Genomic DNA, 25,913 nt, shown 5'->3' on the forward strand with positions numbered 1-25,913 from the left:
TCTAGTGGACACTGGAGGAACTGCAGCTGTAAAGTTGGACATTTTAACATGGGGCTCTATGGGGACTGACTCACTGCAGGAGACAAACTCTAGTGGACACTTTGTCCTTTGGAAGGCCTTCCCATTATGTTCTTTTGTTTGTTAATTAACTGGAAGAAACTCTACTTAATCTGTCTGATTTAGAGCAGCAGACGTTGTCCACCAATCAGGACGCAGTGATACGTCTGATCTTCCTTTGAGACGTTAAGTCTTTAAATTCATTCATCGCAGGCTTCAGCAGATAAACAGAGTGTATCTGTAGATCATCAAGAAACCATAGCTCTCATCCTGAGCCGGAGGGTTTTACAAAACAAAACAAAACAATGAAAAGATGAAACCCTGAAGGAGCTATGAATGTGTCTGAGACCATAGGATCCATCTCCTCTGACCAATCAGGAGAGAGTGTGCGGATATTAAGACTCAGTGTGTGTAAGAACTGGTTCAATATCCCCACAGGAAGGACAATTCAGTCTGACTGGGCAGCGTCTTTATAGAAAATGACATTCTTCTCCGGGTAATGAGCGCCTGACAAACCATCACAGCACTTTGATGAGGAGACTTTACACTGCAGTTTGTTAATCAGAGATGGAATATGTTTTTAGTGTGTTTTCCAGTCTTCAGAGTCACCTGTCGCACCAGCTGCAGGTGCGAAGACGAGTTCAGTTTTATCACATAAAAAAAAAAAAAAAAAAGGAAAAGAAAGAAATGATAAAACAAGTTCTTTTGCACAAATCTGCCAAATATGAACGATCTGTTCTTTGTACATCTATCACTGATTGGTTTGGATTTGTTGTAAAACATGATGGAAGCACACAGACAGTTTTGCACAGAGAAGTGTAGTCATTGACCTCACCTCCATCCTGGACTCCCGAGTCCAGTGTACAGATGTTCCTAGATACAAAGCTGATAAAGTGCTAAATCAAACTAGTCTGCTCGTCTTAAGTTAGGAAATGGGCCAAAATTGAGGACAGCTTTTTAAATGATCCCATGTTAGCGCCCTCCGCAGACTCATCCTGGGATTACTCCAGCATACGTTTACCTCATGATCTGAAACTTTGTCCACATTTAGTTTGTTTGTCCAGCGCTGTGAAACTGTATGTGAAGTTTTAAGATGTGGATCAGCAGAATAGGTAAAACTTAACACAATTAAACAGCCTCATGCAAGCGCTCACAAACGCACAGCCAGCACTTTTCTTAGCCAGTAAAAACACTAGGTGGACACGAGGCCTAACTTATTGTTTTTAATTACCAAAAACTGCAGACTCCTGCTCACTGACTTAATTGCACAAATCGGTTGGCAACGGTTTGGTAACAAAAAGTTGCCAGTGTATTCGTGCTCTCTCTCTCTTTCTTTCTTCTTTCTCTTGGTTGAAAATATGACTGAAGAGTAAGAAGTGTATGCTTCCCCTGAGCAGAGAGGATTCTGTGAAGCAAGAAATCATGTTGAATCGATGCATGCAGAAACAACCGAGCTCTTTAAAGAAGTTAAAGTGAGCTCAACTTCCAGAGGCAACCGGACATTAGAGATCGAGTTGATCGACGTTCTGCTCCTCTTCCTCTCAGTCTAAGTGGAGGAAGATTTACCTAACCTCTGCCTCTGCTCGGCCTCCCTCCCCCGTCACCTTGGCAGCAATAAAAACAGGTAAACAACGGGCTGGCAGAGCACACCAATAACAAAGAGGGACTAAAGGGGCTGTGTGACTCATTAAGTGTCAATACCCCCACAAATCCCCCCAACACACACACACACACACACACACACACACACACACACACACACACACACACACACACACACACACACACACACACACACACACACAGCACGGTTTTACTGAGCTGGACTCCGCAGCAGTTTGAGAGTCAGAGGAGCTGAGGAGGAACCAGACAGGGGAAATTAGATTTATATAGAGAACTAAAAGCTTTATTTCCACAGAAAGTTTTTTTCTGCTCTGCATCACAAACTCACCCAAATATTTCAGGACGTGGGCGACAGGGTTCGATAGAGCCGCTGATCAGAAACCAAAACTTAAAACTGATATCCAAAAAAACTACACTTCCTCCAGTGTCCACTAGAGTCTGTCTCCTGCAGTGAGTCAGTCCCCATAGAGCCCCATGTTAAAATGTCCCAACAGGACAGCTGCAGTTTCTCCAGCCTTTCAAAATAAAGGTTGCAAAGTGTTGTTGTTTTTTTTATTCGTGACCCCCTTCAGAGCTTCAAACAACAACCAATGTGACATGAATTCAGATCTATTCTAAAATAAGACAACAGATTGAGGGCAGAAAATGGCTCAGTCCAAACAGAGCCAACAGGACAGAAATGGGTTCAACATTTTGTTCTACTTCTCTCTCTTTTATACTGTGCTACAACCGTCACCTTCAACTTTTACTCGGACTATTTCAGCTCTTCTCGCTCAGTATTTATGCCTCAACCTGCTCTTTCTTTATCACCACAGAAAATTAACCTCACACGTCTTCTTGTCCTTTGAAATGTCGATCTGTGAACATTAAACTGAGGGCGGCTGTGGCTCAGTTGCTGGAGTCGTTGCCTCTCGACCGAAAGGTTGAGGGTTCGATCCCTAGCTGAGCAACATGTCCGATGTGTCCTTGGGCAAGACACTCAACCCTGCATTGCTCCCGCTGCTACTGTGGCGGTGTATGAACGTCGCTTTGGATAAAAGCATCTGCTAAGTGAATTGTAACATTGTAACAGTCAGAGTTCATTAGAGTTGACCTATTTTGCTGATTCCAATTTTAATACTCACATACAGTGTCAGAATGCTGGATGCCCAGACTAAATGTGGACAAAGTTTCCTTTCAGGCGGTAAACGTATGTTGGAGAAATCCCAGGATGCGTCAGCAGAGGGCGCTAAAAGGCTTGTTCTGTAAATCACGCCATAGTTCCCCGATATGAAACCAAGAATTTCCCCAGACGGCTTCAAGCTTCTACCTAACCTCTTACATAAACTCTCTTCTCCCAGCACTGGAGAGCAGCCCTCCCCTGGTAGCCCTGCAGCGTTCTGTTCATGGATGTATTATAGAATGGCTACAGCATTGGAGGCGGAGCCTGTTCAATACAATGAAAGCTGCTCAGTGACCCATGAAGCATAAAAATCTGACTTCTGTGTGTAAAAGTACTCAGATATTCGTTTTACTGGGCCCATAGAGTGTGTACACTGGGAGATGAAGTCCTGTGGCTCTGATTTGCGTTCAATATGTCGACAAAAATTTCTGCATTTAAATAAAATCAAAACAGATGAATCATTAAAACATTCCTCCCTTGTACAGTGTGTGCCGATCGAGACATGAGCTAATCAGACCTGTTTGGTTTTTTTTAACCAGGCTGTAAACATGTTAATCTCTGCTGTAAAAACATACTTTTTAGAATGGGTGTGTGTGTGACTTCCTGTGCTTCTGCAGCTCAGCATCTAGTGGACACTCGAGGAACTGCAGGATTTTAGGGCACCAGCTTCATTTTTCAACACCGGAGGTTGCCACTTGATGAAGCAGATGGTAAATATGAAAGTGAAATTGAACTCACCACTGGAGCAGTCGAGTCCCCCCCAGCCGGGCTCACACTGACAGGTATCAGGAGACACACAGCGGCCGTGAGCGCACTCTTCAGTACACAACGCTGAGGAGGAGGAGGAGGAGGAGGAGAACACAAAGATTAACATCAACACCTTTAAAAACATCCACGTCTCTCTGCAGTCATAAAAATATTCATGTATTCTCCAACAGAAACATATCATCTTTACTCAGATACAGTCCTCGGCGTGAGCTGAGAGTTTATCTGCTACAGAAACACTCACATCTTCATCCTCACCTTCAGCTTCAACCTGCTGTAATATTTCATCATGACACAAAGCGTACAGTTATGCTCGATCTCTGAAGGATCCAAACTAATGACTCCATCACAACATTATCAACAATGCAGTGTTTTCACAAGGAGACGTTTCTTTATCATGTACAAGTGGACATGAGAAGGTATGAGGCGAAGGAGGAAGAGGAGGAGGAGGAGGAGGAGGAGGAGGAGGGGAAACATAAAAAGGAGAGAATTTTCCTTTGAGCCTGAGGAAACCTGAGAGATAAAGAGACTGAAGAGAAGACTCATAAATTTCTCTTTATTTCACTATTAAAACCTGAGAGTGGATCTGGATATGTCACTCTCACAGACTTCAAAGAGCAACACATTCATCTTTAAACCCGTCGAGGCGTTAAAACGACTTTTAATAAAACAAACTCGACTTTTTTTCTCGTTCAGTTATTAAGTGGTTGCATCATAAAGTAAATCTGGAGCAGCTCTGCAGGAGAATCTGACTCCAACACCAGGCTTTGTACACCACATGCTGCGACACGCTCAACATTATAGTGTATTTATAAAGTCTTAAAACCGGATATCAAATCAGACCTGTGGATTCATATCTAGGTCAATGGCATGTCTTAGTCCAGCCCTGCCTTGGTCTTGACTCAGTCTTGATCCCTGAATAAAGTTGTCTCGGTCTTGGTCTTGACTTGGTCTCGGAGAACTCTGGTCTTGGGCTAGTCTCGGTCTTGCCCTGCCTTGGTCTTGACTCGGTTTCCATCCCTTAATGTCTTGGTCCTGCATCGATTTTGAACTGCCTTGGTCTTGGAGCCCTCTGGTCTCAGGCATGTCTTAGTCTTGACTTGGTCTTGGAGTACTCTGGTCTTGGTCTTGGAGCACTCTGGTCTTGGGCATGTCTTTGTCATGACTTGGTCCTGGAGTACTGTGGTCTCTGGCATGTCTTGGTCTTGGAGCACTCTGGTCTTGGTCTTGGTCTTGGAGCACTCTGGTCTTGGTCTTGGTCTTGGAGCACTCTGGTCTTGGGCATGTCATGACTTGGTCTTGGAGTACTCTGGTCTTGGACATGTTTTGGTCTTGGAGTACTCTGGTCTTGGGCATGTCATGACTTGGTCTTGGAGCACTCTGGTCATGGGCATGTCATGACTTGGTCTTGGAGCACTCTGGTCTTGGGCATGTCATGACTTGGTCTTGGAGTACTCTGGTCTTGGACATGTTTTGGCCTTGGAGCACTCTGGTCTTGGGCATGTCATGACTTGGTCTTGGAGCACTCTGGTCATGGGCATGTCATGACTTGGTCTTTGAGCACTCTGGTCATGGGCATGTCATGACCTGGTCTTGGAGCACTCTGGTCTTGGGCATGTCATGACTTGGTCTTGGAGCACTCTGGTCTTGGGCATGTCATGTCTTGGTCTTGGAGCACTCTGGTCATGGGCATGTCATGTCTTGGTCTTGGAGCACTCTGGTCATGGGCATGTCATGTCTTGGTCTTGGAGCACTCTGGTCTTGGGCATGTCATGACTTGGTCTTGGAGCACTCTGGTCATGGGCATGTCATGACCTGGTCTTGGAGCACTCTGGTCTTGGGCATGTCATGACTTGGTCTTGGAGCACTCTGGTCTTGGGCATGTCATGTCTTGGTCTTGGAGCACTCTGGTCATGGGCATGTCATGTCTTGGTCTTGGAGCACTCTGGTCATGGGCATGTCATGTCTTGGTCTTGGAGCACTCTGGTCTTGGGCATGTCATGACTTGGTCTTGGAGCACTCTGGTCATGGGCATGTCATGACCTGGTCTTGGAGCACTCTGGTCTTGGGCATGTCATGACTTGGTCTTGGAGCACTCTGGTCTTGGGCATGTCATGTCTTGGTCTTGGAGTACTCTGGTCGGTGGCATCATGTCTTGGTCTTGGAGCACTCTGGTTTCTGGTATGTCTTGGTCTTGGAGTACTCTGGTCTCTGGTATGTCTTGGTCTTGGAGTACTCTGGTCTCTGGCATGTTTTGGTCTTGGAGCCCTCTGGTCTTGGGCATTTCTTGGTCTTGGTCTTGATCTTGGAGCCCTATGGTCTCAGGCATGTCTTGGTCTTGCCCTGCCTTGTTCTTGGTCTTGAGTTATATTTATGGATTCTGTAGATTCATTTTCACAAAGTGATTTAATGTCAGCAGGTAAAGAAGAAACGAACTGGACAGATTCCACACAGCTGCAGCTGCATTTATATCGGGTGCACCATGATTTATTCATGAAGTCATTTAGTTTGTAATTTGTCACTTTTTGTTTTTATTGATTCAGTCTCTTTTTTCATCTCAGCCATTCATCAAAAGTTCCCTGAGGTATCTTAAATTTCTTTTCTAATTTCTTGCTCCCTGAAAGAACCAAAATCTAAAGAAAGGAAGTATCGAACTGTTCAGACGGATGTCGATGTAATGAGATGACACTGATAGCGTCTCTGATTAAGACAAATATTTACATATTGAAAATTATGATTCTGGTAAAATGCTTGTTCGATTTGTTGCCAAGAGTTTGATGAGATGATCAATACCACTCTCACGTTTGCTAAATATGAAGCTAGAGCCAAGAGACAAAATGCTTAGCTTAGCATAAAGACTTTGACCTTACTATAAGATCAGACATTAAGGAAACATGATGTGTTGAAGTGCTGGCTTCTCTGACAACAATGCAGCAGCCAGTATGTCCTCCTTCTAACTTTAGATTCTGCTCCTGAATGCTCTGGATTTGTTTGGACCAGAGAAGGTAGGCGGTTTTAAGGCACCCCCACACGGCCGTTTTGGACGACCCTCGGTTTGCCAGATATGAGAGCAGTTATCAGGTCAACAGGTGTTGCAGCGATGGAAGCGGGCAAGAGAAGTGGTTCAGATAGAAGTGATTTTACCCGACCTAAAAAGCCTCTGCATGTTTCTAATAAGCTCCACGAGCAGAAACGTGCTCAAACTAGGATCAATATTGGAGATGCTTTTGAAAAATGGAGAGAGGTTAGAACACAGAAAGGTTTACAGACCGATGCAGAGCTGGATAAACTCTGAAGCTTCAGAGTCCACCACATGGCAAGCTGCGTGAGAATTGATTCTAGAGAGGAGGGGGCGGGGGGAGACAGCGCTCTACAATGTTTAGAATTTAGACTGCAGTACCCATTTTAAACACTAGGTGTCAGAGTTACATATTGCTCCTTTAAAAGAATCTGACTTTGTGCCGTCCTGACGGTTTATGGATGAAAGCAAAGACAATAAACTGAAACATCAGAGGTTCACATGTTTCCCCTTTTCATTTGGAAGCAAATCTTTTTCTTGAATTTGTGAAAATTTACATTGAGATAAATCTGACTCTTGTATTTTGTCTATAAACACACCGACACAAAGCTTTAAAATAAGAATTCATAGAAAGATAAATCCCTGATAATAACATGTTGTTTAATTGAATATAAAGCTCTATCACCATCTGTATGGGTAGCTACGGGTTAAAAAGTGACAGGCTGAACTTTATCTAACGTCCCCTCCAACTCATTCATCGGGCCTCACTTGTGTATCTCAGTATGAATAGTGCATCGTATATCAGGCGAGGAGTGTGCAGGGAGAAGACGGGCTGACAGCTCGGAGACTTCAGCTCCTCCATCACACTGATATGAAGAGCTGCAGCACGGCCTGTCTGTGAGCGCCAACCATCCCAGAAACAAATAAATATCACATAAATGAAAAATAATACGTCTTTAAGTCCACCTCCTGCACTTTTATACTGTACAGGAACAAAGCTAGCAGTGCTTTAAGGCTACGAGGTGTAATTTAAAATCAGCACACTGCACAAAAAGTGAAGTGCTGAGTTTGGGAACTTGCAGGGAGGTGTGAAGCAGAAAGTGTCGACTGGCCCCGGAGAAGCAGGCTGTTTCTGCAGCCACAGAGGGCTCGTCCTCCATGAATTTATGGTGGCAGGGTGTTAACATTTTACAGCTTTCTCATGCATTAGGACAGAAGTCCTTGCAGCCATGTGTACTTGGCATCGCACACTGAGTAAAGATTTATACGAGAGGAGGGGAGACTCAGGTACAGTTAATGCCTCTAATACTGAAAGTGTCAGCTGTGCTCTGTTAACAGGAAGTGTGTTTTCAGGTGATTCACATTAATGCTGACATTCTCTTACACTTTGTAAGAATCAAAGAGGAGATTATGTACACATTTTGGTGTAAATGGGATGTTAAAGGTCCAATCAGTGAGATCTCTGCTGAGTAAAATGATAAAGTGAGCTTACTCTATGATCAGACATTAAGGAAACATGTTATGTTGAAGTGCTGGCTTCTCTGACAACAATGCAGCAGCCAGTATGTCCTCCTTCTAACTTTAGATTCTAGTCCTGAATGCTCTGGATTTGTTTGGACCAGAGAAGGTAGGCGGTTTTAAGGCGACCCCACACAGTCTTTTTGGACGACCCTCGGTTTGCCAGATATGAGAGCAGTTATCAGGTCAACAGGTGTTGCAGCGATGGAAGCGGGCAAGAGAAGTGGTTCAGATAGAAGTGATTGTACCCGACCTAAAAAGCCTCTGCATGTTTCTAATAAGCTCCACGAGCAGAAACGTGCTCAAACTAGGATCAATATTGGAGATGCTTTTGAAAAATGGAGAGAGGTTAGAACACAGAAAGGTTTATAGACCGATGCAGAGCTGGATAAACACTGAAGCTTCAGTGTCCACCACATGGCAACCTGCGTGAGCATCAACTCTAAAGAGGAGGGGGAGGGGGGGGGCAGCTCTCTACAATGTTTAGAATTTGGACTGCAGTACCCATTTTAAAAACTAGGTGTCAGAGTTACATATTGCTTCTTTAAAGGAACCCTTTAGGAACTGTTTGAACCGGATCTTGCAGAAAAATTAAAGCAATGAAACAAGGAGGGTCGTCCCTGCAGTGAAAACATCCTGGAGTTTATTAAAAAGGTTAAAGCCATCAGGGGTAATCGTCTCTATGAGCGACTTATGTCGTGCTGTCCAGAATATTTATAGAACGATAGAGAACGAGTCTCTTTATGACGGGCCGGGGTTTCAATAAGCGAGCCAAAGACACATGCTTGTGTAATTGTCAAGGAGAGTTGATAAATCATTAAAGTGCTGCCTGATCCTTCGTCCCGAGGATTGGAACAGAAACAGCTACAAGGAGGATTACATCAGCGAGATTAATGGATATCAAATTAAATAATTGCCCCCTAATTCCTGCTGTTTTCTCCGCATGCTGAAGCAGTCTGCAGTGCCCTTGAACCTCTTGATGTCCTGCTGCAGGAGGAGCGAGGAGGACAAGTGAGGAGGAGTGAGGAGGAGGAGTAAAGAGAAGGAGAGAGGAGTGAGGAGGAGTGAGGAGGACGAATGAAGAAGAGGAGAGACGAGAAACGAGGACAAGTGAGGAGGAGGAGTCAAGAGGAGAGAGGAGGAAGGGTGAGGAGGATGAGTGAGGAGGAGAAGTGAAGAAGAGGAGAGAGGAGGAAGGGTGAGGAGGAGGAGTCAGAAGGAGGAGGGAGGAGTGAGGAGGAGTGAGGAGGAGAAGTTAGGAGGAGGAGTGAGGAGGAGTGTGGAGGAGTGAAGAGGAGGAGAAAGGAGTGAGGAGGAGGAGTGAGGAGGAGGGAGGAGTGAAGAAGAGGAGAGAGGAGAGAGGAGGAAGGGTGAGGAGGAGGAGTCAGGAGGAAGAGGAGAGAGGAGGAGGCATAAAGAGTGAAGAGGGGGAGAGAGCAGAGAGGAGGAGTCAGGAGGAGTGAGGAGGAGAAGTGAGGAGGAGTGAGGAGGAGAAATTAGGAAGAGGAGTGAGGAGGAGTGAGGAGGAGTGAAGAGGAGGAGAGAGGAGTGAGGAGGAGTGAGGAGGAGTGAAGAGGAGGAGAGAGGAGTGAGGAGGAGGAGTCAGGATGAAGAGGGAGGAGTGAAGAAGAGGAGAGAGGAGGAAGGGTGAGGAGGAGGAGTCAGGATGAAGAGGGAGAAGTGAAGAAGAGGAGAGAGGAGGAAGGGTGAGGAGGGAGGAGTGAAGAAGAGGAGAGAGGAGGAAGGGTGAGGAGGGAGGAGTGAAGAAGAGGAGAGAGGAGGAAGGGTGAGGAGGAGGAGTCAGAATGAAGAGGGAGAAGTGAAGAAGAGGAGAGAGGAGGAAGGGTGAGGAGGAGTGAAGAAGAGGAGAGAGGAGTGAGGAGGAGGAGTGAGGAGGAGGGAGGAGTGAAGAAGAGGAGAGAGGAGAGAGGAGGAAGGGTGAGGAGGAGGAGTCAGGAGGAAGGGGAGAGAGGAGGAGGCATAAAGATTGAAGAGGGGGAGAGAGCAGAGAGGAGGAGTCAGGAGGAGTGAGGAGGAGAAGTGAGGAGGAGTGAGGAGGAGGAGTGAGGAGGAGGAGTCAGGATGAAGAGGGAGGAGTGAAGAAGAGGAGAGAGGAGGAAGGGTGAGGAGGAGGAGTCAGGATGAAGAGGGAGGAGTGAAGAAGAGGAGAGAGGAGGAAGAGTGAGGAGGGAGGAGTGAAGAAGAGGAGAGAGGAGGAAGGGGGAGGAGGAGCATGATAATCAGTGAAAGGACCACACACACCTCTCAATGAGAGTGGGGAATGGCATGAAAGGAGCCACAGGTCAGATTTGAACCAGGACCCCCATACATGGGGCGCGTGCACCAACCACCAGGCTACCGGCGCCCTCATCACAGAGGGTCTTAAAGGTATATTCAACCTTTTCAACTGTTACAAGAGGAAACAGCTTCTGAGCTCAAGGAGAGAAGAAGTGAGTGAGGAGAGGGAGTGAGGGATGACTCACAGCGACAGGAAGTCAAATGACGTCAGGCAGAGATGAAAAATAAGCAAAATATCAAATATTTCATCAATTTAAGGAATCCTGAAGTCAAAGAGATAAGCACTGGTTCATCGGGGAATTACAGACAAACAGGAAATGAAAACAGAGCAGGAGACTCAGAGAGAAGAAGCCCTCTAATCAAATGAGCAGACCCCTCTCTCCTTCCTCTCCCCTCGTCTCCTCCCCTCTTCTCCTCCCCTCATCGCCTTCCCTCATCTCCTTCTTCATCTTCCCCTCTTCTCCCCCCATCCCCCCTCTTCTCATCCCCTCATGTCCTTCCCTCGTCTCCTTCTTCATCCTACCCTCTTCTCCTCCTCTCATCTCCTTCCCTCTTCTCCTTCTTCATCCTCCCCTCTTCTCCTCCTCTCATCTCCTTCTTCATCCTCCCCTCTTCTCCTTCTTCATCCTCTCCTCTCCTCTTCTCCTCCTATCATCTCCTTTCCTCATCTCCTTCTTCATCCTCCCCTCTTCTCCTCCTCTCATCTCCTTCTTCATCCTTCCCTCGTCTCCTTCTTCATCCTACCCTCTTCTCCTCCCCGTCCTCCCCTGTTCTCCGTCCCTCATCTCCTTCTTCATCCTCTCCTCTTCTCCTCCTCTCATCTCCTTCCCTCTTCATCCTCCCCTCTTCTCCTCCTCTCATCTCCTTCTTCATCCTCCCCTCTTCTCCTCCCCTCTTCTCCTTCTTCATCCTCTCCTCTTCTCTTCTCCTCCTATCATCTCCTTTCCTCATCTCCTTCTTCATCCTCCCCTCTTTTCCTCCTCTCATCTCTTTCTTCATCCTCCCCTCTTCTCTCCCCTCATCTCCTTCCCTCTTCTCCTTCTTCATCCTCCCCTCTTTTCCTCCTCTCATCTCCTTCTTCATCCTCTCCTCTCCTCTCCTCTTCTCCTCCTATCATCTCCTTTCCTCATCTCCTTCTTCATCCTCCACTTGTCTCCTCCTCGTCCTCCTCTTTCTGTGTCGTTGAGGGAAACCTTGCAATTAGCTCGAGCAGTGTACAAAAGAGCTGTCCCAGGACGTTAGCGTTAGCCTGAGCAGGCGGGCGTCTCCTCCTGGTTAACATTGAAGGATTAGCTTCCGGCGGTTTGTGTGTGTGTGTGTGTGTGTGTGTGTGTGTGTGTGTGTGTGTGTGTGTGTATGAGTGTGAGTGTGAGTGTGTGTGTGTGTGTGTGTGTGTGTGTGTGTGTAGCATCACACAATAGAGTGGAGGGGTATTTGTCTCGCTCCCTTGAGAGAATCTAATAAAGTTGTTTACAAGCAGATGTTGAATAAAGACACACAATGCGCTCCTCTTCCCCCCCCCCCCCCCCCCCTCCCCCCCCCTCCAGGCAGACCCATTCACTCCCTCTCTCTTTAAGAAAAGAAAACACGGCTCTATACAGTTTACCATCTAGGCTGGATAATTGATTTCTCTTACAGGATGACAGAAGAGGTGAGCACACAGCTGAGACGGAGACTCGCAGGGCGCCGTTCTCAGACTCTGATTCTCAGACAGGTTTGTGTTGACCAGTTTAAAACTTTACGAGGCGAGGGAAACACGTTAAACATAAAGTGTAATTTGGGGGCGGCAGAAGCTTAGCTTAGTCTGTAAGGCCTTAGGTTTGGAACCGGGAGGGTCAAGATTCAAGTCCTGCTGCAGACCAAAGTATGGAAGTTGGTTTGATGGCTGCAGAGGGACCAGGTCACTTCCTGAGCGCCCTTTCGTCGGACTCGCTCTGAGCTCTTTATTGAGTGATGTAAAGATTTTTCATACAAACAGGAAGAAGGCAAAATAAAAAGAGGCATCAAAAATATCGATTCTATAATCACACACCCGTCTAATGTTGTTCTGTTTAAGTTTCCCCCGACACCTCTGATCTGTAAGCTTGATTCTAACTGCTGTTCCGCCTTGCTTCTGTTTATGAAGTCCTCTGAGAGGATGAATTAGTCGAGTGTGTGCATGCTTTATTAATCCGAGAGCATACAATTTTAACGACCTTCATTCCTCCATGGTACCTGCAAGGACGCGTTTGATAGAAAAAAGAAAAAAGGACTCGGAGACAGCGACGGTTTGAGTGCCTGCTGCACGGCTGCTGTGTGGATATAAAAGGCGGGACTAAAACATACACACCCAGCATCTCGTTTCACAGAGCAGGGTGCACAGACACAAAATAGATGGAGCCACTTTCATGTCCGTTTTGAAGCCCTGAGTTTGGCCTTTCAGGTGTCACAGCGTTGAAGGTGAACATTACTGGTTAGTGCTGCAATTCAAGTAATCTCTCACCCATTCATTACTGGAAACATAAGTCTTAGTTTGCAGACGCAACAATAAACACAGTTTGTCTCCATGCAGAGCTACATTATCTAAATAAACAGGTCAGACCTTCATTTCAGCTGCTATAGCCTCTGAGCTCTCTTGCAAACTTTCTGCACTTTTCAAATGCCTGTCAAGTCAACGCTACGGTACTCGCCTTTGACTCGGTGCTAATGCTAGCGGCTAACGCTGCTTCGTATTACTTTAAAACGTCTTCATTGCGATGACAGTGGTTACGAGCTTTAACAAACAAAATAGTGACGAAAAAGAAGAATGATGAAGTCGATGCTGCGAGAAAGAACTATGACTCAGAGGAAAGGTTTGTCGAAATCAGTCTGTTCTTGTTTACAGTCCGCTCCTGGGTGTAGTCTAGCTCCGCCCCTCTTCCTCCCAACGTCGTCATGTCGGTCGTGATGATTGGTCGGGTTCCACCGTGTAGCCTGTCAAGTATTCACGGCCCTGTGATCACCTAATCCGACCCAGTAACAGACAAAAAGGTCGTATAGTTTGACCTCGACCTGCAGTTTAGTGCACTCCCCCCCCCCGCCCAGCAGCAGCAGTCTGTGGAGGACGGAGTTACTCTGCAAGTTTGTGAGCTGCATCAGATGTGGTGAGATCAACAGATCCAGACGAGAAGCAGATGCAGCGTGTGTGTTTTTCATCAACAATGCAGAGCAGGAGCTGGAGTCTGGCTTTACAGAGAAACGGAGAATCAGACGTTTGTGTTGCATCAGCTCGCAGAGAACATCTGCTGTCTCGTCTCCGCTTGAGCAGAGTGTTTGCTGCTCTGTGTGATGTCACAGTTTTGACTTTAATGAGAAAATACGGCTGTTTCTGATCTGATAATAACTTTTACAGGGAGCAGATCCATCACACACAACCGGGGGGGGGGGGATAATTCGAATGACATCACTTCATCTGTTTGTAACGAGGATCTAACAAATATTAAGAAGAGATCTAAAAGATGTTTTATTCTCTTAAATGGCAACAAGGGACAAAAGAGAGAATGTGCAGTCAGCTGCTCTCCATAAGAGTCCATCATCCTTAACTGATTTTTCATCCTCACTGACTCTGACTTTCATGTTTTTTATTTTTATATTTTATATTTTATATTTTATATTTTATATTTTATATTTTATATTTTTAAATTCTATTTTATATATTGTAATATCTTCTCATACTGTATTATTTAAGTTGTTGCTAGTTCTGCTTTATTTCCTTGTTAATTGTTTAGCACCAATACACCAAGTCAAATTCCTTGTATGTGTAAATGTACTTGGCAATAAACCCAGATTCTGATTCTGATTCTGATTCTGACTCTGCGTTCAGAGTCTGCATGTTCTCCTCGTGCATGTGTGGGTTCTCTTCGGGTCCGTCTTCCTCCCACAGTCCAAAGACATGCTCGTTAGGTTACCTGCTGACTCTAAATTGTCCGTAGGTCTGAATGTGAGTGTGGCTGGTTGTCTGTCTCTGTATGTCAGCCCTGTGATTGGCTGTTGAACAGTCCAGGATGTACCCTGGACAGAGAAGTAATAACAACAAGCTTGTTGATTGTGTTTGCTGCAGAGCAGACGTTCCTCTGCGCTGTGAATCCAGCTGCATTCTGCAGAAAGAGACGTCTGAGAACAAACAACAACCTTTATAAGGCCGACCGTCCTCCACAGGTTAGCGAGCATGGAGCCGTACCGCAGCGTAAACGCATCAGGTGAAGTTCAGGATAACTGATTACTGTCAGCAGTGAGTAAAAACACAAAGTAATGGATTCCTTTCTACGAGTAACGCCGACACTGATTTGAAGTGATTCCAGAGGGATGAACTTACGGACACACAGGTTTCCACTCTCATAGAAGCCCGGGCAGCACTGAGAGCGACGCCGGTACATCGTCCTCACACCGCGTCTGTACGCCGTCTTATAGCTGATCCTGCAACACACACACAGAAACACACAGACAGACACACACACACAGAGAAATACACAGACACACACACACACACAGAGTGAGGACTGATGCTGAGGTGAAAACCTAAAACATTTAAGGAGAAATCTTCTCTTCAGGCAGTTCAGCAGGATATGAATGTGTTTTACACGACTGTTGAACCCCCTGTTCATTTGACTTTTCCATTGTTTATATTTTTAAAGGATCGGGCGTCACACTCGGTCGGCCCTCAGACTTAATCAACACTTCACATTTTGGTGCTTTAGAAGTCGTCTGAATCTTTACGGCTGAACACCTGAGAACACCACCAGAAGGACGTCTCGATCTCGTCCTGCCTTGGCCTTGGTCTTGACTCAGTCTCGTCCTGCTTTGGTCTCGGTCTTGACTCGGTCTCTGAACTTAAACGTCCCCGTCCTAACTTCTCCTTTAATGTATAGTTTTATATTTCTCCCTCACGCCTTCCACCTTTCAAAGAGCTCAAACTGCATCCATTAAAAGTTGAAATATCACGACGCTGTGAGAACAAAGTCCTTAAAAAAGGTGCTAAAGCTGAGTTTCCCTCTCTTCACTTCTTTAAAACACTTTAACGTGGAGAGGAGTTCTCTTCACTCCTCCAAGGACGCTGGTGTTGTGTGTCCGTCAGATCAATGACGCCTGCGCTCCTGGCTCTTAACTGGAGGAGCTAAACGGGCGCCTATAAAGCTTAATGTGGTCATTAAAAACGATACGGCAACGGGCGCTCTTCATCAAAATGACCACATGAGGACGAGCTGGAGAGCTGCTGTCGGAGAGGAGACACATGAGACCGACTGAGTGAGAGATCCACAATCAGGATCAGACATGCAGGAAGTACGAGGTCTGAGACATGAAGAACTTTTACTTTACAGTCCACACTGAGGCCTGAACTAACCATTAAAGTTTGATTATTTAACTCTCTGTATAGTAAACATGTCATAAGTGAGGGAAACATGTCGCTCACTTCATTTTGTGTTGCAGCTCGTTCAGGATTTAAAATCAGGATCCGGTCGGTCCCCGTTTAGATTTGGATCCAGGAACTTGTTCTGCAAGCTGGCGTCATGTTCGTTCACTTTGAATCAAAGTTTTTCAAAACTTCCCTCAGACGTCCCAGTGTTAGAGAGGATCACACGGGTATCACGGCGTCCTCTGGATGTCAGTGATGACTTCTGACCTTTTCAAGTCAAAGAGGTGAGAACATCAGCAGCATGAGCACACAGATGTCTCCATAATCCAGGATCATGACGGATTATAAACCTGATTCTCCTTGGAGGATTTGATTCTCTCACTTTTCTTCTGTTTTGTTTCTATTTATGGATTTCTGTTTCTGGTTGTTTTTGTGTCTTTTAAAAGTATGTAGGCGTCACTTTCTGGTTGTTTTGCATCTAGATCTGTCAGACGCTTTTCTCCAAAGCGAACATCAGAGTGAGAGAGACTGCTTCTCCATAGGAAATGAAAAGGAGGTGTTGAGACGCTAACCGTCATCGGAACCAGCGGAACCGTACGGTAAGTCTGATCGGACACAGAGGTACTGACAGGAAGTGACCAGAGATGCTGACAGGAAGTGACCAGTGGTAATGACAGGAAGTGACCATTGGTGCTGACAGGAAGTGATCAGAGGTACTGACAGAAAGTGACCATTGGTGCTGACAGGAAGTGATCAGAGGTGCTGACAGGAAGTGACCTGAGGCAGTCGTTAATCTTGATTAATCACATTTCTAACCACATGTTTGAAGTTAAATCATTTTGCATTTAAAAACAATAGTTCTTGTTGTGCTTTTATTTTGAATTTTTCTACAACAGAAGGTAGAACGGAAGTAAGAATAAGTGCAACCGGGACAAATACAACATTTAACCACCGTGTGTGTGTGTGTGTGTGTGTGTGTGTGTGTGTGTGTGTGTGTGTGTGTGAGAGAGTGTGCGTCCTCACCTGTGTCTGGTACATTTGAACCAGTTGAGGATGTCGGTGCAGCGGGTGTAGTAAACCTGGTCAAATGGATGAGCGTACGACTCCTGCACTGTCACTGCGTAGCTGCAAGGACGGAGGAGACGACACCAAGTTATCAGGACACGTGCAACGGAAATACAAAAAACTGTGTACAATCTGAGGGTTTACTCAAGTACTCAAGATGTCGTTATTCTAAAAAGAGCTAAGAGTTCTTCTTTTCCTAACAGGCCATCAAATGTTCCTGTTCAGAGCAATAATCAGGAGGTACATATCGACCCCAGAGAACACAGATGCTCCTTTTTAAATCTGAGAAATGTTTGAAAGTCATCGATTCTGTCCAAACTTTCAAGGATCCTTCCATAACCTCCCTTTGAATCCTCCAGTCTCTGTTGTTCTGTGCTGATTAGCATACTGGGGGGGGGGTGACTGCACTGAGTCCGACCTTCATGAGGAGCGCGGACTGTAAGAGTCCTCAGAGGTAGTAATATCCATTTCCACGCTTCCTCCTGATTACTCTGAGAGATTATCGATCAGAGCACCTGCACTCTGCGTCACTCTCAGCACAGATGACATCGTGCTTTCCCTGTCGGAGCGCCGGGACCACTCAGGCCGTCACATTAGCATCGCTCTGAATTTACGGCCCCCGCGCGTCCCCCAGGAGTAAACCTCCTCTCTTCAGCTTCTGATTATCGACAAAACCCTCAGAGCTGATTTGTGGCGGGGAGTCCATTAGTTCTCTGCAGCGTTTTTGAGCGCCGGTTTTTTCACTTAAAATAACGTAGAAAAAGACACTGACCTCTCCCAGTGGCTGCACACGTTGGGGTCATCCGGGTTGAGGGACGACGCCACAGGGATTGAAGCGAGCAGGTTGAGCCACAGCAGGGCTCGGGGGGAAACCCCGCCAGCCCCCATCGTTCTCCTCCCGCCGTCCTTCAAGAAACAGAGACAGTAAAAGATTTAACGTTGAAAAAGCTTTAAACCTGCAGGAAAAAAAAAAACATAAATACAAAACTATTCGACGCCATGAGAGGTGAGAAGCATCAAAGATCGTGTTAGTCTAAATGGTCGCCGCCATCTTTCTTCCTTTTTTGTTGAACCAGATGTGACCATATTTGGAAAACAGGTAGCCCCGCCCTAACTCCTCACCCTCTTTCTGGTCTCTTATATTGGGACCATGAACTCATGAGGAAGGGTTTGCACAGCACATGACCATTGATTAAAATAAAGCTGATTCAAACTGAGCATGACATGTCACTGTCAGCCAGCCATGTCAGAATACAAAAAGCAAACAGGGAAAGCAATGCAACCAGGGTGTAAATATGGAGATTTCCTCAAATTTACAACAACAACCTCACACAGAAAAACACAAAATCATGAATGTCCTCCTCGGGAAGATCCTGTGTTATTTTCTGGAGAGCGCAGGGAGGCTGAATACTCGTCAGGAGGAGCGAGCGAGCGCTGCTGAAAAGTTGAAATCTTCATGTACTTTATGTAAATGTAAATAGCAGGGCACACCTGCGCCTGCCGCTGAGGTGACAATCAGCACACACAGCTCTGCAAGCGACGACTCAACGTGTGTTTGAGAGGCTGACACACCAATCTTAGATATTTCCACAGAAATCACTTCCTGCTTCAGATGAAGGCAGCAGAGAAACATCCCCGTCAACACTATTTTTTTTCCCTCAAATTCAGAGGACAGACTTTAAAGGGGACATATCCTGAAAAATCCACTTGTACAGTGTTTGTAAACATATATTTGGGTAACCTGAGTGTCTAATGACCCACAAAATGTGAAATAAACCCATCCAGTGCTTTGTTTGTGGTCTTACAACACAGAGAAAAATTATCCGTTTCAAATGTTTCCTCTCATTGTGATGTCACAGTGGGATTCTGGTAAAAAAAAATTCCCTCCCCTCCCCTGGTATCTCCACCCATAGACTCCACCCCCAGCCTAGAGCAAAACTTTTACACAGGTCCTTTTTATTCTCGCTACAGAGGAGTGATATCTACGGGGAAAACTCAGGGGGGGCTCACTACATTTAAAGAGACACACACACCAAAACGGAGCGTTCTGAGAGAGCTGGTTTATACAAGGTCACAAACCTCCTCTGCTGCTTGATTCATGTTATATTTTGACCAAAGCACAGCACAGATGATTCATTTAGACCACAGGGGGACTGTTATGGTGTCAGCAATTTGAAGCTTAAAGCAACTAAAGGAATTCAGTTTGGTTAGCTTTGGTGCCCACTGAAGGTCACTGAGTGTAACTATATCGTCATAAAACACACATCGTGCCGATAACTCCTCCCCCTCTGAGACAAAGTGCATTTGTTGACAGTCAGAGGGTGGACAAGACGATAAAGATGTTGTTAGAAGCCAAAGAACAACGTGGACTGACGAGGTTCAGTTATATTAGAGGATTTAAATCAAATCTGACTCCGCTAGCGTCTACAGTCCGTTGTTAGCTAACGGTTAGCATCTGGAGTATGTTCAGTAGATAGCTGCTAATTGTTGCTAATGTGTAAATTAAATAAAGTTCTAATGTTACTGGTGGTAAAAAGTGGAGCTCATACTTGTCGGATGGTCTGCTGGACATTTTAACATGGGGCTCTATGGGGACTGACTCACTGCAGGAGACAGACTCTAGTGGACACTGGAGGAACTGCAGCTTTTGAGGACTTCAATGGAAACTTGATTTTTCTGCCCTCTTGACATTGCTGCCTTTTATCACCACATTCACAGTCACAAGGAGGGAATTTATAAAGATAAAGAGATAAAGATAAACTTTATTGGTCTCCCGTGGGTGAAATTTGTGCATTACAGCAGCTCCAGAAAACAGGGGACGGGAATATACTTATAAAAATAAAAATAGAAGTTAAAAACAGATCAAACATATTTACATCATTTAAATAAATAAAAACACAATAATGTGAAAAAATACAATAATGTAAAAAAATACAATAATGTAAATAAAAAATTATGGCGATGCAGATTACATTTCTGATTAAATTATGACCAAACACTTTTACTTTCTTCAAATGTGTCCACCTGGGCTTTTCCATCTTCTAAAGGTTTGCACAATGAATGCTCCCTGGGAGTTTTGTTGACAGCTGTAGGCATGACAGTGACATAAGACAGATTCGTCACACCAACAAGCCGCACACACACTGACAGCCCAGCGAAATCATGGAGATGATGAATAGGCCTCCTGAGTGACACCAGGTGGTACGAGCCATATCTGCACGCCCACGCTGTCCCGTAAAAACACATGATGGGGTTCACTGTTGGACAGCTGCTGCAGGGTCCTCATTAGGTGTAATATGAGAGATTCTATGAGGACAGGGTGTTTCTGTTTTTCTTACAGGTGTCTGGCTGTGTGGAGTCTGGTTGCAGACAGGTGTAACACAGGTGAAACAGCGACAGTGATGAGGGGCTAAGTTTGATGTAAACAACTAAATCTCTGAAAACACCGTGATCGTGATAATAAATGGAGAGAGAGAGAGGGAGAGCGAGGGAGAGAGAGAGAGAGAGCGAGAGAGAGCGAGGGAGAGGGAGAGAGAGAGAGAGAGAGAGAGAGAGAGCGAGAGAGAGCGAGGGAGAGGGAGAGAGAGAGAGCGAGAGAGAGCGAGGGAGAGGGAGAGAGAGAGAGAGAGAGAGAGAGAGCGAGAGAGAGTGAGGGAGAGAGAGAGATGTGTGTGCCTCTAGTTTTTAAATTAACTTATTCCTCGTCTTCTTCTGCAAACAAAACAATCCGAGTCCAAGTAAAAAGTCTTCTTAAACTGTGCTTTCATCAATATCATCGATTTCTCCGGATGTGAGGGAATCATGCAGTTTTGTGAAATGAGCTCAGAAGTCAAAATGTATTCATGAGAAATGTTCCCAACATGAAGACTGAGTTGTTTTAATCTCAGCAGAAAAGCTTTGCAGAGACACAAATCTGAAGCAGAAGCAGTCAAAGCTGCGGATAAATGAACACAGTCAGAGATCGTTTGAAGAAAAGGGAATCATGAAGAGTAAAAGAGATCCCAGATTGACTTGTTTTGTTGTGTCACATCAAATAAGCCGCCTGATTCAACAACTACAGCACTCTTTAAAGAGCTATTAAGGAGTCCAAATATGAAGCTGTAGGTTCTTCTCTAACGCCATTATTCTCTAGTTCAGGTGGAAACAGCTAACAAATAGATGAAGAGCTTCAAAGACAGGTTGTCTGGAAGGTCTATAAGTATCAAAAAGGATTTACCGTAAAACTCCTAATAAAAGCTCACCCCAATTTAAGGCACAGTCCCTTTTACTGGCCTGGTGTAGCTGCATGTTTTGACAAATAAAGGCCTTTGGAGTAAAAGCAAAAATCCGATGCAGAGCTGACTATACACTGAAGCTACAGTGTCCACCACATGGCAACCTGTATGTGGATCAACTCTAGAGAGGGGGGGGGGGGGGGGACAGCTCTCTACAATGTTTAGAATTTAGACTGCAGTACCCATTTTAAACACTAGGTGTCAGAGTTACATATTGCTCCTTTAACCAGCTGAAATATGCAACAGATCAATAATAAGCTATTTAAACTAGAAACATAGAAATATCAGGCAGGCAGTTTTGTAGTCTTCTTTGAATTATGAACATCCCAGGTGTGAAAAATACAGATTGCCCTGATCTTATTATTATTATTATTATTATTAAATGAATGCAGCATACGATGGTCTAAACATATTGATCTTTCACTGCATGCACAGAAATGTAATCTGACTCTGGATGATAAAGTCAAACAGTTTAGTTTACATGAAGAGCTTTTTTTAAGCTTAGGAAAGTTTAAGTTAGACAAACTAATGTTTCATAAGATAAACATCAGATGGGATGTAACCTGAGGGAAACATTTAAAGATACAAAAAGTTACCTGGAGACACAGACAGAGCAGTTTACCTTGAAGAAAAGTGATGGATGATAATCTGCTGGATCGTGGTGTTTGGACCGCAGCTCAGGTGAGACACCTGTGATAAAAACAGAGAGGAGAACACCAAGAACACAAATGTATTATTACCAAAAACACATCAAATTCAGATATATTCGTATTTCAAAGTAACTGCTCCGCTGTGTGTCTCGTCATGATCAACAGTTTTAAAGAAGAACATGCAACTTTTTAAACCAGTAGATGTCGCCTTTGAGCTCCAGCATAAAACCAAAACAAACTTCTGTTTGGCCACACCTCCTCCATACTGAAGCCTCCGCTCTCCTCCAGAGACACACCTCCAACCCCCCTCCCCTCAAGTTTACACTAAGGCGGAGGACAAATATCCTCTGCTCGAGCTACAATCTCCTGTGTCCTGCATTGTTGTGTTAGCATGCTAATGTTAGCGCTCTTTAGTTAGCTCGTAGCTTCACATTGCAACTGACACAGAATGAGCGTGATCTAAAAACTCTTACTAACATCCAAATAATCAATGAGTATGTTCTTCTTCTTCTCTCTAGTCTTGACTTAAACAGCTTTTAAACAAAAGGGGAGGAGCCGGCCGTCCCGTCCATGTAAACACGTTTCTGACAACAACACAGCCAGCAGGACTCGAGCTTCTCCCTCATTGTAGACAGTCATGACTCAGAGACACATTTACACAGAAGATAGTGGATTTATGATATAGTTATGTGGAACGTGGAACATTATTCATTCAGCTTTAACAGTGTTTTTCAAAAATTCTTATTAATGGTCAAAATCAGACAAACTGGAAACGATTGAGCGATTGTTTTTTAATTATTGTGTCATGCATCAAAGATATGACCAGCACATAACAACTTTACAAGATGGCAATAAAGAGAAAGAGAGACCAAACATTTAAAAATAGCTTATTATAACAATATTATATTTGTATAGCTTGGGCAAAGTTTCGGATCATGAGGTAAACGTATGTTGGAGTAAATCCCAGGATGAGTCTGCAGAGGGCGCTAAATGGCTTGTTTTGTAAATCACGCCATAGTTCCCCGATATGAAACCAAGAATTTCACCAGACGGCGTCAAGCCTCCACGAAAGCTGCTGAAACCTCTTACATAGACTCTCTTCTCCCAGCACTGGAGAGCAGCCCTCCCCTGGCAGCCCTGCAGCGTTCTGACCCCTGAAGGCTTCCAGAGAGCTGGCCAATCAGAATCAAAGAAAGTGTGCACCTGGGAAGGCGGGGCCTTAAAGAGACAGTAGCTGAAACTAACTGTTAAAGGCAGAGGCTGAAATTAGGGATTTTGAAAAATATTTTAAAGAAAGATATACGTAAATGTCGTCATTGCTCGTTAGTAATAAGATTTCTTTTAAACTACATTCTGTAGATCTTTTTCTAAAAGTGTTCCTCGCAGTGTCTTTGTCATCACCTTTAGTCAGATCCACCTGAGGACACTGAAACTGCAGAGGACTCACTTTGTGTCCAGGTAGAAGTTAAACCTGATATTCTAAGGATGAATCATTCAGTCAGCAGTGGATTTACCTGAGCTCGGCCATATTTTATCAGGAGAAACAGCCGCATCAGGACCAAAGATCTGCACGGCCCTGAGCTCTCTAGTGTGTGTGTGTGTGTGTGTGTGTGTGTGTGTGTGTGTGTGTGTGTGTGTGTGTGTGTGTGTGTGTGTGTGTATGTGTTTAAGCCGGACCTCACAGAGACAGGAAATCAATAAAAACAATGTTATTGTTAGTCAAACAATATTTGGCCACCCTGATGAATGGCCGGACATGAAGGCTGATGGGAGCAGAGCTTACAAGAGCACACACACACACACACACACACACACACACACACACACACACACACACACACACAAACGCACGCCTTAAGCTTTGATTAAAGAACAGGAGATGTGTTTTACTGTAAGCTCGGAGACAGAAGAGAGAGTAATACTCTTAAATAACCACATTAACTTGAACAGACAGGAAGCAGTCAGATCAGGGTCTCAGACTGTAAATAAAGTATTTCATCTGTAAACAAACAGAGAGACAGAAAAAGACAAGATGAGTTCAGATTATTGTCTCCATGTGGATCATACAGGAGGATGCACAAAATCAAATGTGAAGATGTTTGAACTGATTTTTGGCCAGTTGTTATTCTTGTTATGAGCAGCGGCTGTTGTCAACAGACTGTTGCCATAGAGACAGGACAAAGTGCAGCGCTTTTCTTCTGGTTTGAATCAAAAATACATTTTGAATCAAATGGTGATGCCGAGAATCTAACCCTGATCAATATCAAAACCATCACCAACCTGCAAATGCATAATAGAAGAAGAAATGTATTTGATGGGGACTATTTTCAACAGCGGATGAATTTTAGCTTTAACAGTAGGATGGCGTTACGTCCACAGTGGGAGCTAAATGTTAGAAAAGTTAACAGAAGTTACAGAAGTTTGAGTTTCATTAGGTCAATCCAGTCTCACCAACCCCCTGTAAAAAATTAATCATTTCACAGCACAACAGATAAATCCCTCCCATGGGCTTCTTCTCGTAACGCACGCTTTGCAAAGGTCATCATCCCACACACGGTTTAATTAACAACGTCCACCGCACGACCACAACAAGGATTCACATTCAGTGTTTGGACTAAAATGAGCCCATACTCTAAATATCCACACACATCCAGACCTTTAATATGTGACTCTAAGCCTCATTGACCTGCCTGCTCCCCTGTGACCAACACTCAGCTGCTCTGTGATGGAGAGCTACAGTCTGCTGACGGCAGAGAGCGACCAGTCGATCTCCTCGCTGGTCTCACAGGGCTCTTTGATAATCTAAACTCAGAGATGACGACAAAGATGAACAAACTTAACCGTACCCTGGACTATTTAAAGGGCTTCGGCTGTCGAATAGAACCAAATATGCATTACACGGCGCTTCATTGTTTATAAGATCGGGCGTAAGTGGGTCGACTTGCTTCAGCTTCATGAGAGAGAAGCTTTATGTGTTCCAGCAGCAGCATCAACAGCAGAGTAAATAAATTAATGACATGCTTCTATCAAAGACTCATCACACCACCTCAGATGTTTTGGGAGCAGAACCCAGCAGTCCTCAAACAAATTTAAATAATTACAAGCACTGTCAGAGTACTGTATTTATTCCAACATTAAAAACTGAAACTAGCTTGAATCAAACTCACAACCAGACAACGATGGCAGTAGTGAGGGGGCTAACAGGGTCTTTAGTTCCCTGGGGTCAAAGCCTGAACCCCCCCCCCGAGCCCTCCACTTCCCAGCAAATAAAATATATTTCTAAGGTGAGACGTCAAGCTGGCTGACGTCAAGCTGGCTGCAACCTCCCAGGCTTAGAAAGAATCAGACATTGAAAAACTGCAGTTCCTCAAGTGTCCACTAGGGGCTGGTAACAACAGTGAGTAAATCCCCATAGAGCCCCATGTTAAAAATGTCCATCTGTTACAAAAAGCACCACAAACTCTGAGCCTGTTTCTCTAATAAATAAACAACTCTGGGCAGCTAGCAACAATAAAAACATTCTCATTAATGGGAATTATGGGGGGTTAGCTAGCTAATTAGCCAGCTAATTGATTAGCGGTGTGCATAAATTGTATACCTTTGATGACTTTGAGTTTGCTCCTTTCCAGCTTACATGTATGTTCCACAAAATCAAAATGTAGACGGCCAAAAATGTTCTCGAAATACCAAAATGCGGTTAGCTAACAAAAAACAACAACAATCTATCGTTGCCATGGAAACACCAGATGTTACATAAAGGAGGTGTGAGCTGCTCCTGAAAGCTGTCGTTCTGTGCCTGTTTGCGCTGCTGTGATAAAAACATCTTGTACATTATACTTGGATACGTTAGCTCGTTGGTAAACATATTCTCTTCCTCAGGTCGGTTTCACTCGGTCGTCATGACTACGAACTACGAACTCGGAGGTTGTGTCCATCAGAGTGAGGCTGGAGTAGCAGAGAGAATCACTCCCATGATTCCCCGCCATGCCTTGATATCATCTTGTGTTATTGATTTGATTGAGAGCCCCCTGGTGGTGGAATTTAAATATGTTGCCTTTAATTCTGCTTGAGCCATCCCTAGTTATACATTTGAATTCTACACCCTGGATAA

General features: G+C 44.8%; 1 protein-coding gene across 2 annotated transcripts in view; it reads right to left on the minus strand.

Moving 5' to 3' along the window:
- Positions 1–25,913, minus strand: part of LOC110001412 (multiple epidermal growth factor-like domains protein 11) — a 115,934-nt gene that overhangs the window by 59,709 nt on the left and 30,312 nt on the right. For both annotated transcript variants that reach the window (XM_065952554.1, XM_065952555.1), the window contains exons 2-6: positions 21,775–21,842; positions 17,651–17,784; positions 16,837–16,938; positions 14,776–14,876; positions 3,581–3,673 (exon numbers count right to left, since the gene is read on the minus strand). In XM_065952554.1, coding sequence (XP_065808626.1) covers positions 3,581–3,673; positions 14,776–14,876; positions 16,837–16,938; positions 17,651–17,766 — 412 coding nt within the window. In that variant the 5' untranslated portion in view covers positions 17,767–17,784; positions 21,775–21,842. The remainder of the gene's footprint in view (positions 1–3,580; positions 3,674–14,775; positions 14,877–16,836; positions 16,939–17,650; positions 17,785–21,774; positions 21,843–25,913) is intronic.

The sequence above is a fragment of the Labrus bergylta genome, chromosome 3 (genome assembly GCF_963930695.1).
Source record: "Labrus bergylta chromosome 3, fLabBer1.1, whole genome shotgun sequence".
Taxonomy (NCBI): domain Eukaryota; kingdom Metazoa; phylum Chordata; class Actinopteri; order Labriformes; family Labridae; genus Labrus; species Labrus bergylta.